This window comes from Anser cygnoides, chromosome 2 (genome assembly GCF_040182565.1).
Source record: "Anser cygnoides isolate HZ-2024a breed goose chromosome 2, Taihu_goose_T2T_genome, whole genome shotgun sequence".
NCBI classification, from domain to species: Eukaryota; Metazoa; Chordata; class Aves; order Anseriformes; family Anatidae; genus Anser; species Anser cygnoides.
In genome coordinates, this window is record NC_089874.1 from 146,559,539 (window position 1) to 146,573,903 (window position 14,365).

The window sequence follows — 14,365 nt, forward strand, 5'->3', positions numbered from 1 at the left end:
CAGAATTTACCTCTATGAAAGGACTCTCAGAGCTGCATAACCATCTTTGTATTCCCTCACATTTTCTGTGTGTGGTGTGTTTGCTTGAATATGATCGCCAAAATGCTTGGAGAACAAAACAGTCCAATTAGTTTCTGCTATCTTCCTAAGAAAAACGAGAAATAGTGAGTAGACTGTAAACCAACTTCAATCAAGCAACCTAACCTTGGAATTCCGTATGCCACAGTGAGAAATAGCCACTCTGGTACTAGAAAGGTGTACAATTCACACACAAACAATTTATGAGAGTCAAACAGTCCTGGAAACTACATTTAAAGCAAAAACAAACAAATCTCTTATCTAGTATGAATGGTTCATTTGAAGTCGGTATAATCCTTGAAAAGTGAAAGCAGGATTTCAGTTTGAGCATTAACAGAATTGTTAAATGAGTTCAATCCAAGTTTTATTTACTTTTATATGTTAGAACATATAATGTATAAAGCATAAAAGGAAGGGCTTAACTCCATAGGTTATTTCATAGCATATGAAAATTTGGCCACAATGTAACAGATTTTTCCCTTTTTGGAATTAACGAATTTGCTCTAGAACCCTTCTGAAAATAAAACATGAGTTCATGGCCCTTGTAATATCAATTTTTACAGTGACTCCTTGCTTTCTTTTCCAACGCATTTAATAACACAGTCTTAAGTAATTTCAAAGCGTGCCTGAAATCAAAGCATGCCTTTTCGGTTTATGTGCAGCACCAAATTTGCAAAGGATTAGACTTTTTTTTTTTTTTTGTTAACCTAGTTTTCCTATGAAAAGCATTTCAGATGTGGATTTGTCATCCACTTTCCATGCCTGCAAGTAAAAGGGGTAGATAAAAGGCATTCATTTTTATAGTAAAATAATTAAGATCTCCCCCCCTGCCCAAATTCAATAAGACATCACTACTTTTTAATGCCAGAAATGCCTATATACAATTGCATTACCCTTTAATACATCTTGTACATTTCTGCAGAAAGGTAGCAAATTTTAATGTACAAAGTGGGCTGTCTACAACTTCAAGAAACACTGAACTTGTCTTAATTTGTTTTTTCTCTTGAAGTGAAAACAAAAATCTGTGCTTTTTACTGGGTTGACAAGTACTAGCCTTTTATATTATTTTCTGGAATCTCCTTCAAGTCAAATAGAAAATTAATTTTAGTAAATAAATTTATTCATTACACTCATTATTTTTTTGTGAAGGTAATCTAGGGCTTGCCACTTCATCTAAAATTCACATGAAGATTTAGAAAAAAAAAAAAAGACTTTAAGATTATTTTAAGCCCCACAAAAATACCAAATTATTAATTTTGTTATTTTCTAGTCTTCACACCTGAAATGAGTTTAAAGCTCATCTTCCAAAGAAGAAACATGGTTAAAAAAAGCAATTGTCCATTTTTATTTTGTTTACATTGCACTGAAAATTTACATCATACTTTTACAAATCCTTTTTTTTCATAAAAATATACTTCTTTACAAAAGTGTATGCATTAATATAAGAGGAGTAGCCAGTTGCAGAAGAAACATTTTAAACAATCTCAAATGTATTAACCTTAACATTAATGAATGAATTATAGTTATTGCAGTCATTTGAATAAACAAGAATAAATAACAACCAATGGTATAAAATATAAAACAGCATCCTTTTAGTAGAATACAGTTTGACAGAGTTGTATGAATATTCAAATAAAATGTTGTAAAATGGTTTATAAGAAATTCATCAAACATTGTAGAAATCCAAGCAGCAGTCCTGGGTACAATGATTTTTGGTAGGCACTCTCTATTACGGTAATAAAAAGTTTAGATTTTCACAGAATTATTAATGTCTGAAAGGGACAATAACAGATAATTTACACTGGCTAACACACAGCATTTGTGAGTCATGCTATAAACGGAAGACAATGACCTACAACAAATAAATTATCAAATTGCCACTGAACAATTCTTTTATGAAGTAATTGTAAAACTAAAAACTAGATTTCCTTGGAAGTGGGTTTGGAATGTCTAAAACTTGAATTTGAGGGCTGTAGAGTCTGAATTGTCCCTAAAATGAATGGATTGTCCCTAATAAAGTCATGGCTTTATATATATGTATATATATTTAATACTTTTATTTTCATTGCACTATGGTAATATATTCAATTTTAAACCATTAACTGTAAGGATTTGTTTCCATAAAATATGGACATCAAATAGATATGAAAACACAGTATTTCCAAATTATAATTGCCTCTTGCCTCGTAGGTTTGATCCAAAGTTCACTGAAGTCTGTTAGAATCCCATCAACTTCAATGGAATTTTAGCATGCTCTGTGTATGCATTCTGACAGAATGCTGAAAGAATAAACTGATGTGATACAGTCTAGTTTAACTGACAAATGAACTCCTGCAATTTTGATATATGGATTTGATTCCTAATGTTACTGTAAACTGTACTTTTGAACTGGAAACATTAAATTATGTTTTGACATTGAAAATATGGTAAAATGGTCACTCTTTTCAATGATCAGCAGTGACACATGACAAAGCTCAGTTCATCTTAGCTACTTGATTGGAAATTATGTCTAATTAATTGTATGATTGACGAAATGTAGAAACAGATTTACATCCATTACCATTTCTGGGTGTTGTCAGTGGAAACAGAAAAGGAGTTTGACTTAGAACATGAAAAGGAATGATGTGAAGCACAGAAAGAAATTCATTAAATAAGAATCTGACATTTTTGTTTTTCTTCCATGATGTAACAAGAGTAAGTTGTACTTGCTGATTTCCAAATGCTACCTCCTGGAGTTAAAAAAAACACAACTGTTCTGAGAGAAATAAATTGCTAAATGGACTGAATAAATGAAAAAAATGGTACAAACCCATGAGAAACATGTAGCATATGACTGTTAAAGAGAGATCAGTGACCTATTGTCTCCTGTAAGTATAGCTCTTATTTTCTACCTATATCTTTTTTTAACCCAGTCCCTCTATTATAATTTTTATAAAGCACAGAAGTACTGATAGTGGATGCTCCTCCAATATATGCAAATACATTTTATGTTTTAGAATAACCTCCTTTTTTAAAAAAGCAAATAAAGTGTGAGTTAGCACTCATGGAGTGCAGCAGTTTTTTTTGTTTTTTTTTTTTTGTAAAACTCTCCATGGTAAACATGAAGATTTCTGATCTAGTTTATGAAAAACAAAATCAAAACAAAATAACCACAACCAATTCTTTTCTATCATCCTCAGGAAAAGGTGACCCACTATATCCTGAAAAGTGTGCTTTAATTTAAATTTTTTTTTTTTTAATCAGTGAACTGTGTGTGCACTGTGTTGTGTTTCAAATTCCAAACTTTGAAAACATATCATTACCACATTATACCATTGTGCAAACAGTGTTCAAGTTGGGGTCAAATCGTACCGCTTTTCCTTCCACAGATTTTGCATTTGTGTCGTACATAGGGTTTTCAAAAGCAGCTTGTCCATTATTATTTTCATGTACAGAGCATCCTGTATACTGTGTTTTAGGTGCAGTCCTGTTGAAGAAAGACAGGCTATTCAGTCTAACTGCAGTATTCTGTACTGACATGACATGGCTTAAAAATTTGTACAGAATTTATCTCCCAATTTCAATTAGGGGAGATAGATATAATGTATTACGATTTATTATTTTTTTTACAGTATGTTTCCTAAGAACTAGCACACCCTTTAATCAAAGTATAAGGTATTTATGATTCATTTGAAATTGCGCTCATTTGAAAGCTAAGTTAACAACCCAAGAAGAGGTAGATATTTCTCCTTGGATGATCATATGATAAATCATTAAGAGTGCAACAAAGTCTTGTAAAAATGCACTAATTCATGATCCAGATAACTGAGATATTCTTTTTTCCTTCTGGAGACTCAACAAGTTTATTGAAAACCAATTTATAGCTGAAACATTTTATTTCTTAATAAACTCTCAAAATATCAAAGTTTAATCCTCTGAAAATTTGATCTATATTGTTATGCAAAATGCACACTATTGTAAACCATTGATATAAATTGGAAAGACAAGTGATTATAGCATGTTATTAATAGCAAATGTATAAAAAAAATTCTTAGGCATCTACATTCCTTCACATTCTGAAGCAGTTCAAAATCAAATGGCACCATGTGAAAATTATGGTACACATTTTAAAATAATGCAGTATATATTACAATGATTATTGTCAGACAAACAGTAGTAAATAACTATTTTTCTCAATTAATAGGCAACAAATTGACTTGTTATTAAAGTGATGAAATTCTCTTTAGTCATCTAATGCTGTATTGCTATAGGAAAAGAGTAATTGAAACTAAGTCCAAATAATTGGACTGCATTGTGTTGGATTGGATTGGAACTGGTCTCAATATCATAAACAAAATTTAAATGTAGACTAATAAAACTGAGAAGACTATTGTGGCTATATAACTTAATTACATATGAACTAATAATTTTAGATGCAGAAACAGTTCCATAATGAAACTTCTCACTAGCATAGTACCTGCATATACTCATAAGCCATTAAACAGTGTAGGCATTAAAATAAATTATTCAGGCTATGATTCACAATTCTGTTACATGTCAAAACAAAATACAGGCAATCTACTGTAAATACACACAAAGCCTATTCCTTATATTATTTCCCATATGCCAATAATTAAGAGCATCCATGATTTTCTAATTTAAATAAGTATGAATGAAGTTACTGCATGGTACAATAACCTGATCTCTCAGTCACGTCAGATCTAAAATGTGGTAGGAAGGAATGTCTACATGCATATTTTGCAAACAGTCTGTGGTTTTGCTCAACTCTTTACACTTAAAAGATCGAAGGTGATAAAAAAACAAGGTAATACAGAAATTCTATATACATAGCTCATACTTACCTTTGTTTATAAAGATAAAAGCCAAATCCAGCAAATATGAGGGCAAAGAAAGGCACAAGGATAGCAATGGCCACTGAACTACTGTTTGTACCATGTGGTTGATTAGAAGAATTTGAACCCTCAGACACGTTAAGACCTAACAGGAATAATAAGAAAAAACAAGTAATATATCTGTGATTTTTTTTTCCTGACACCTACTACTTCATAAACTTCATAATTCAAATAACATCTTGTGATTGTGTCGTCATAATATGTTCAGCTCTATACATACAGCTGTATGCTGAGACCACCTGGAAACTAAATATAGTGGACAATACCATATACAATTAATAATGACATGCAAAATGTTAAGAGAACAATACAAGTACTCTGGGATATTAATTATCTTACTACATAATTCTGTATGACAGTCAAGTTTTTGGTGTTATTACTACACATTAATGTACTGTGCTACAAAAAGTCAAATGTAGAGCAACCCATACATTAGATTGATTATATTATTGATAACATTTGTGTATATTAGGAAGAATAAGTACTGCTTGTATAAATAGCAAACATGATTTAGAGGAAAGGGTAAATCACCAGAAGAGGCAAAATGAAAATTCATCATATTGATTTCATTAGCTGTTGCTCTTGATACACAAAGTGAAAGAGGTAGAAAAAACTGTGAAGAGCTAAAGTCACATATTGATGAAAAAAATAAGAATATGATCTGCTGCATGGTTGAGGAACACATAAACTACTAGATTATCTACAAAGCCAAAATACACACTTTTTAAATATGAAAAAGGGAATACCAATGCAGCTTCAACATTAAGCTTTAAGCTTTGAATTAGACATTGTAAGAATTGCATTGCTAAGTTAGTATTTTCTTTCTAGATCTCACAAGGCAATATCTATAAATTATCAAAACAAAACAAACAAAAAGCACAACAGATTACCAATATGCTAAATACAGAAAAATGAATTACATATTGTGAGGAAAATTGTCTGGGAACAGTGATCAAAGTATTTTGTTATAGAAAAATCATGTTTCTTTGCGTGTTTCTTTGCATGAAATAACGAAGTGGTAAACATGATAAACAAAGTCTGTTCAGTGACTGTAAATCAAAAGAGAGACTAACTTCAAAGGGAGACTGTTGACTCTCATTTAGTTGGTTATTGACTTGATTAACCACGGTCAATGCTAGTATTTTATCATTCAAGAATTCAGCATTAACAAAATGAAAATTGGGGATTGAAGGAGAAATATCATAGTTGTATACAGTATCAGAAAAGTAAATGAAATTCTTCATCTTAAAATATTTCCAGTTATCAGTGCTGTCATCTTCAAATAAATAAATAAATAAATAAAAGACTATGTTCCGTATAGAAGTGAACCTGCAGAATCAAGAAGTTGATTTTTAGGAAATAAATCAGTAAGATTATGGTCTTCTTACAAGCAACATAAAGATTTACTTTAAAAATATTTAGCACTTTCACTCTAATATTTAGGTGTAATATTTAGTTGTAATGCCATTTCAGCACCATGAATAAGAGGACTGTTTATCAGAGCGTTCTATAACTTGGGCTTTCAAAATAGTTAATTATATGTGAAACTGAATGTATTTTATATACATTGTTAGAAAAACGTTTTTCAGGGAATTACAAATGTATAGCTACATTAAGCAGTACATTGCAAGAAACCTATAACTCCCTATAACTTCTGACGTAACACTCTTTGTAAGTTCTACTTAAATGTGATTTTAAGATATGAATATCTAAACATTCCATATAATGTCAATAATGTTAACATCCTGCAGATGCCCTTATGCTACTGGATGTAATAAAACAGAATATTGAATACTGAACAGTGAAATGACAATGACAAAATTGTCTGAATACCTAATCTTTGAAGTCCAAATTGCCCATAGTCTTTACCCTGGATGAATCCTTGAAAAACATATGTAGCTCCATCAGGTTCAGCAGAAACCTGCAAACAAAAAGTACTCTGAACTAAATGTGGAAAAAAATATTACAAGAGTCTGTTTGGAAGAGAAATATCTTAATGTGTTTGACCGGTAGCTGTTATTCCCCATTAAAACACACTTTTTTTTTTTTTTTTCTTTCTAGGAAATTAATGAAGTTCAAAAGGAAAGACAGAGCTGTTATGGGCACAACTTAAAGCATGCTGGCTTATGGTGATCTCTACTACTTTATATTACCTCTAACTTTTGTTTTGTAAAACCAACCAACCAACCAAAAAAAATATATTTCTGGCAATTCAAGATGTTGGTAGTTCTAGGTATCTTACATACTTTAAAATTATCTGATTTCTTAGGAAGTACACAGCAAAAATTGTATCACAGGTAATCCCTAAGGATGCAAGTACTCAATAATCATCACTTTAAAAGTACATAGAAAAGACTTTGCCTTCAATTGACAGTTAGTTGCTTTGTTATTACTCAGTGCTCATCTCAATAACTACATAATTATACACTTGTAGAACAGAAGAATATTGAAGGAGGCTCTGGAACAAAACCAAAATATGCTAGTATAATGACTTGGGGAAGGGAGGAAAGAGTTATGATCCTATGAATTATTAACCTTATTACGGTTAAATACATTCTAAAATAATGCATTTTATTCTAATTTATAGGTACTTCCTTCCCAGGATAGTTACTAGGTTTAAATTCAGTGGTCCCAAGGCAATTTCCTTCAAGATTTTCCCTTAAGTTTCCCTTTCTCAAGGCAACAAGCGTGTCTTCACCAATGATCCAAAGCTATGTTTACACTGAAGAAAAGAATGAATTTCTCAGGTGAATTTCTAACTTTGGTGTAAAGCAATCTGTTTGAGCTTTTCCAAGATCAAAATAAAAACAAAACCAAACAAAACAATCATTCAAATAAGGACAATATGTAAATAGCATATGGTATATAGATAACACACAGAACTCTATTATGTACTTTTGTATATTTTGTTTAAACTTAAATATTTTCCCAGAACTTACAATGAATTTTTCATTTCATTTAGTGAATCAGTATCTTTAACAAGATTCCAATTGGCAAGCCTCAGCATTTTTTTGGTGCAGAACGTCAGTGTGATTTCAAATAAAAAACTTGCTTTCTCTCTCTTTTGTAGCAGAAATATACTCACAAAACCATCCATAGCCCATTTTTCCTCTTTCAGCTTGCTCATGGATGTATGGGAGGGTGCTTTAATGAGATATATGTGGAGCATCAGCCGAGCTTCCTGACTTTTATAGACTCCTGTAGAATAGAGGTTTTAAAATTCATATTTGTGTTGTGTAGAGAAATTATTTCATCTTTAAGAATAAGCATTTAATTTCTTGCCTTAAATCGGAAAACAGGAAGAACAGGTAGCATTTTCACCAACATTTTATTTTAGCAAGATATATTATTTTGTGACTTTTTGTTTTAATTATTACCTTAGAATTTCAATAGGAACTGGTTTTAGTCTTTAGAGAGGACAGGAGGGAATTCCCAATACACACAGCTGTTACTTAACAATTATGGTAACAAAATATGCCTTAGACAGAACAAGCCTTGACAGTAGTTTGATCTGAGATGAAAAATGCTATTCTGAATAAGGTAGAATGTATTTGAACTAAGCGTAACCACTTTCAAGATTTGTAATTTATCTATCAGGTAAAGAAGGTGATATAGGAATATACATATCTAAGAGCTTTTCCGAAAGCTGAATTAAAAAATTCTGAATTTGAAAATATTTCATAAAAATGGTTCTCATCAGCGTTAAAACACAATTTCTTCCAGAAAAAGACAAGACCTGTATATAGGAGGAAGGAAGAAATTCTGACACAACTGAATCGCTTAATATTGCAGTACTAGAAAAAGAAGAGAGAATGGATAGCACAGTTTTCCAACTAGAACATCGAGTTTTGTATACATGGTCAGAATAAAATGGTTGTGATGTAAATGCATCAAACTGAGTTCCAGAGGAGAAAAAATAATTTTCAAAATGGTCACATCTGTCTTACTGACGGCTAATCTGAGAAAGTCAAAAATTTGTAAAATGGAAAGATATCATATGCCCAGACATATCCCAGCTAAGAAAAGACATTTTACTCTGTCCTCTATGTTAGGACTTACTCACTCAAGGCTCTTACTATAGACTTTGGCAAGAGATGGGAACCACAAATGTTCATTTCTGGTTAAGATGCAAATTTCCTAGCTCTATTCAGAAGCATCAGTAAGAGAGTGGGCAATAAGATTGCTAATTCGTGTTTCTCATTTCCATGCCTAAAATCACAGAACAAAAGTGCTCTCCACATTAAGGATAAGTGATTACCCTATAAGAAGTATGAGCTAAAAAGAAGACTTTTGTGTTAACATTACACAGAACTCAAATTAATGTGCCTTGATAACATAGGGTTTACTCTCATGTTTTCAGGACTGCATTAACATCACATAGTGTTTGGTCACTTCAGAGCTTGGACAGTGTGCATCTAGATATTGCTTTGAACTTGGGGGGAAAAAAAAAATCAATCCCATCTGCCGTGCATGTATTGCATAAACATACATTAGGAAATGTTTGCATGAGGCTGAGGTCTTTCGTGAGTGTACATTGTCACAAACATTAGTTCTGTACACTCAAGCAAGAATATAGAGATTTATTTTTTATTTATTTTTTTTTCCCCATAGACAAAGGCACCTCTGTCCTCTGCTCACTAACAATGATGGAATCACAAGCATTTCTCAGTGAAAGGCTGATGTGCTTCTTCAGTGCTGGCAAGTTGTTTTCCAGTGTACAACAGAGTGTTTTATCTGAGCTAAATCAATAGGTAAAAGCTGTACCTTTCCCTTCTCTTAATCCCTATAATAGCATTGCTATTTTCACTCACACTAACCTGATCAAATGAACATGCCCGTTTTCAACCTGTAACAGACATGTATACTATAATCACAGTAAGCACGGGTGTCAAAATGAAAAATAAAATTAAAAAAAAATAAGGCAACAAATGCTAGAATAAAAAACAAACAAACAAAAAAAAAACAGTGAGAGCTGCAGGAGGAGAGAATTACTTTTCTTTTTGGAAAACCTCAAGTCAAATATAAAACAACTTCTTGGCATCTCAATGTCTTTGTGTTCCATCCCTGCTTCCCTGACCCTAAGACACTCTTTCAATATATACACTCTCAGTTTTCTACATATAAAATAGGGATAAATTAATTACCCAATGAACTGTGCATTGCTTGTATGTAGAGTACAAATGGGCATTTGCAATAATTACATGTGTTCATCTGAGAAAACCTTTTGATTCAGAGGAGGTCGCTTGGGTAAAAAAAAAAAAAAAAAACAACCAACCAACCAACCAACCCCCCCAAAAAAAAAACAACAACAAAAAAACCACACACACAGAGCTTTAAGGTTTACAAATCCTAATAATGTGAAACACTATATTTGCTGCAACTAATGCCCTTATGGAAATTACATTGTAGAAACTAAACAGACATCATATGAAAGATTAAATTCATAAAGACAGTAAAGATGGTTAATCAGAATCATGGTTAATCAGAAATTATTTTATGACACTTTTAAAAATATATTTTTAATATCAATATTCTGTTATGCTTATTCACATCCCTGTTCTGTAGCCTGCTACTCCTGTGATGTGACAGGTTCGTTGTCTGTGTGGCTCAATCAAGGAACTGACAGAATTAGAAAAACAAAACAAATCCAAACCTATAAACCCAAACATTTTTACAGTCTTCATGTTTTCTTGCTTGTCAAGCCATATCTGTGGTTTCTGATGATGGTTCACAATGCAGAGAGCTGCACATATTGTTATGCCAACCTAACCACAGCACAAGTGCCATACCATACCATAAACAAATACTGCGGTCAAGGGCTTCTTCTAAAACCACTGCAAGATGGGTAGCAACTTTTTTTCAACCATATCAGCCAGTCTAACAAAAACTATCATCTCTCTTTGTTCTCCATGTTCTTTAATTATCTCTGCCTTGCCAAGTCAACATGTTGCTTATAAGTCAATAATAGGCTGTTGTATGAAAAATTCTTTTAAGCCATTTAAGAATTAATAACATTTAATGAATAGCAATTTAAGTTTACTTATAACAATTAAGGAAGAATAATGTGATTTAGGATGAATTAGTGGATTAGAATTCTTCTACTCCTCATTCCCTATTAACTACAAATGTAATACAAAGCTGGGAAAAGAGAAGGAAAAGGTAGAATAATCCCTTCTTCTGAAAGAGAACTGAAACAGAATTAAAATTTCTCTGATAACACAAGACAGTTTCCAGTAGATGTTAAAAACTTAAGTGTTATGAATAAAGTTAGAGGGAACCAATGCATATAAGACAGAAAACATTAACTGAAATTAATATTTCTCATCCCATACCTGAAAGCAGCAATTCCATATTGCTGTTTGTAAGTGTTGCATTTACTCTTCCTGAAGTTGCATTGAAACTGGTGACTGTCAAAGTCATGGGCTGTTTCTTGCTTTTGTAGTTGTAAGAGCCTTTCCATATATAATTTTGGGCAAATACATCATCAGGAACTATACAGACATCAAACATATTTCAATACATATTTCAATATTTCGCACTTATGAAGTCGATCATCCAACAAAATATACAATAAATATTAGCATTTTCTCTACTTTACCCTCTCTCCTTGTAGAATCATAGAATCATAAAATAGTTTGGGTTGGAAGGGACCTTAAAGACCATCTAGTTCCAACCTCCCCGCCACAGGCTGGGACACCTTCCAGTAGAACAGGTTGTTCAAAGCTCCATCCAGACTGGCCTTAAACACTTTAGGGACAGGGCATCTACAGGCTCTCCAGCCAACCAGTGCCTCACCACCCTCATAGTGAAGAATTTTCTTCCTTATACCTAATCTAAACCTACCCTTTCAAAGTTTAAAACTGTTAACCCTTATCATGTCACTACTCTCTAATGGAGAGTCCCTCCCTACCTTTCTTAAAATCTCCCTTTTAATGTTGGAAGGACTCTATAAGGTGTCTCTGGAACCTTCTCTTCTCTAGGCTAAATAACTCCAACTCAGCCTGTTCTCATAGCAGAGGTGCTCCAGGCCTTTGATCATTTGTGGCGCTCCTCTGGACCTGCATTAACAGGTCCATGTTTTTCTTTTCCTGGGCACCCCAGAGCTGAACGCAGGACTCCAGGTGGGCTCTCACAAGCACTGAGGGGGAGAATCACCTCCCTTGACCTAGTGGCCCTGCTTCTTTTGATGCAGCCCGGAATACAGTTGGCTTTCTGGGCTACAAGCACACAATGCCAGCTCATGTCAAGCTTCTCATTCACCAGCACCTTCAGTCTGTTAAGCCTTATCTTCACATATAAAACATACAAACCTGGCATTAACATTTATGAAGAAAAAGTATTTGTACTGAAGAACACAACCACAGCTGTACCTTCATTTGCTCCTTTCCTTAAATATGAACATCTTTTAAAATAAAACTAACTTCAAAAAATCTAATTTAATGGCTGTAACCAAAAGACCAGATTTCTTTCTCTGCAGAATATGCTAGCACAGACAGGGAGGGACATACAGCTAGGATTAAATTTTGCAGAAATTAACATATATTTAAATATTACAATCTTTCTAAACATATTTGTATGACACTATAAGATTATAACCAACTTCTTTATTATGTAGTCATATTTTATTTAATTAAGAATATGTATAAGAATTTTTGTCTTGTCTCCAAATGCTTTAAAACTTTATGAGCTTCACCAGGAGAAAAATAAAATTCCTCTAATTTAAAAATGAAAAAAAGATCACAGGCTGCAGGGAGAATAAATATGATGGCTTTATGCATTTACATTTAAAATTTGTCATTAGCCGACTGTAAAATGATTCATTTAAGTAACAGTATTGTTCAAAAGTAATATGTTACCTATACATCAATACAGATAAATGCAAATCTTCAAAGTCTTGACATGAGATATGAGATACCATTTAAACAACGAAATTGAAGGTTCCTTAGAATGTCTTTACTACACTTTCCAAAGACAATATAGACAATATATCAAAACTAGCCTTATAACAAATCATCAATAATCAGCATATTCATATCATTTAGAGTTACTCTTCTTTAATTTAAAGTTCTGTGTTAGCGTGTACATTGGCATCTCACGTCAAATAAGCACACAGGAATACTTGCTCCTTTCTCTCTCAGGATGTCCCAAAATTCAAGAGTGAGGCACACCGGAATACCTGATAGTTTTCCTTCACTGTTTATTTTATGGGCCACAGACATAAGGTGTCTTCCCTATATAGCTTTCCTGGAGTTTTATCTGTGTATATATACAGGCATTTTTTTGAAAAGTAAACCCATAAAAACATAACACCTGCATACTGGGCCTGTAAGCTACAAGCAAGGAAACTGCATGGTGAAAACAATCTGATACTGCTACCTGTTACGCCTGCAACTTATTTTCCCAGTTTCAGGAAAATGGATCTTTATGTACTCTATTTGCAATTTACTTGGGATTGTACAAAAATTTTCCAAATGAAAAAACTAGTAACATGCATACCAAGCAATATATCGTTAACACAGTTATGAAGCTAAGTAAAACATAATAAAAAAGAAATTACAAAAAACTAACCTAAAAAACTACTTTTTAAATCTTTATTCATATCAGTAGGCATATAATAGGGATAAATTCAAAGGCTAATTTTAGTTAAGGAAATTTCTCTCTTAAAAATACTTTATTCTCTCTTAAAAAACGTTATTCATTCTGAGTCACTCAGTGCAGTCTCACAAATTGATTCTGTTTGTCTTTTCTACAGAAATATTGTTTAAAACTATAAACATGTGAAAGGATTTACCACTTAATTTGGGACTTGGTGTTCCCAAAGCTGGTCTGGGATCCTTCACCAATATTTTGGAACCAGCTGTTAGAAAGAATGAATGACAAAAAGACAAAGCATGAGCAAATTGGTTACTCAAAAACTAGGAAAAATAATTTCCATAATGGAATTCACTTGTTCCACAGGATTGAAGATGATGTTTCAAACTCCAAGCACAAATGATATTTCAGTCAATATTGAGCCTTAGTATCACAGGAGCACGTACACATTGATTTCTTTTGTTGCCACATTTTTGCCAAATTTTCAAAGTTACCCAGATGCTACCAAGTCATTTGTTAATACCCAACACTGCAGGCATTCACTTCAGAATCCACATTTCAGAATTCACAGTCTTGGACTAGGCATCTAATATGTGAGATGTCTTCTAATATTTGATCTAAGGCAAGTTTTACGTTTTACATATGTATATTTAGTATTTATATTTATAATATGTATATATATAGGGATTCATATAAAATAGCACTGTGGACAGTACTTCGACTGTACAAGCAATGTAACACCAAACAGTGAAGAGACAAATGCATTTTAAATCACGTTCCTCTTCAGGACTTAATTATCTTCA

The 14,365-nt window shown here is 32.7% G+C and overlaps 1 protein-coding gene across 4 annotated transcripts in view; it reads right to left on the bottom strand.

Moving 5' to 3' along the window:
* Positions 1-523: 523 nt before the first annotated feature.
* CSMD3 (CUB and Sushi multiple domains 3) overlaps positions 524-14,365 on the bottom strand; it is a 712,079-nt gene continuing 698,237 nt past the window's right edge. For all 4 annotated transcript variants that reach the window (XM_066990669.1, XM_066990670.1, XM_066990673.1 and 1 more), the window contains 6 exons: positions 13,762-13,827; positions 11,303-11,461; positions 8,056-8,168; positions 6,804-6,891; positions 4,920-5,055; positions 524-3,544 (listed from right to left, as the gene is read on the bottom strand). In XM_066990669.1, the coding sequence (XP_066846770.1) occupies positions 3,385-3,544; positions 4,920-5,055; positions 6,804-6,891; positions 8,056-8,168; positions 11,303-11,461; positions 13,762-13,827 (722 nt within the window). In that variant the 3' untranslated portion in view covers positions 524-3,384. The remainder of the gene's footprint in view (positions 3,545-4,919; positions 5,056-6,803; positions 6,892-8,055; positions 8,169-11,302; positions 11,462-13,761; positions 13,828-14,365) is intronic.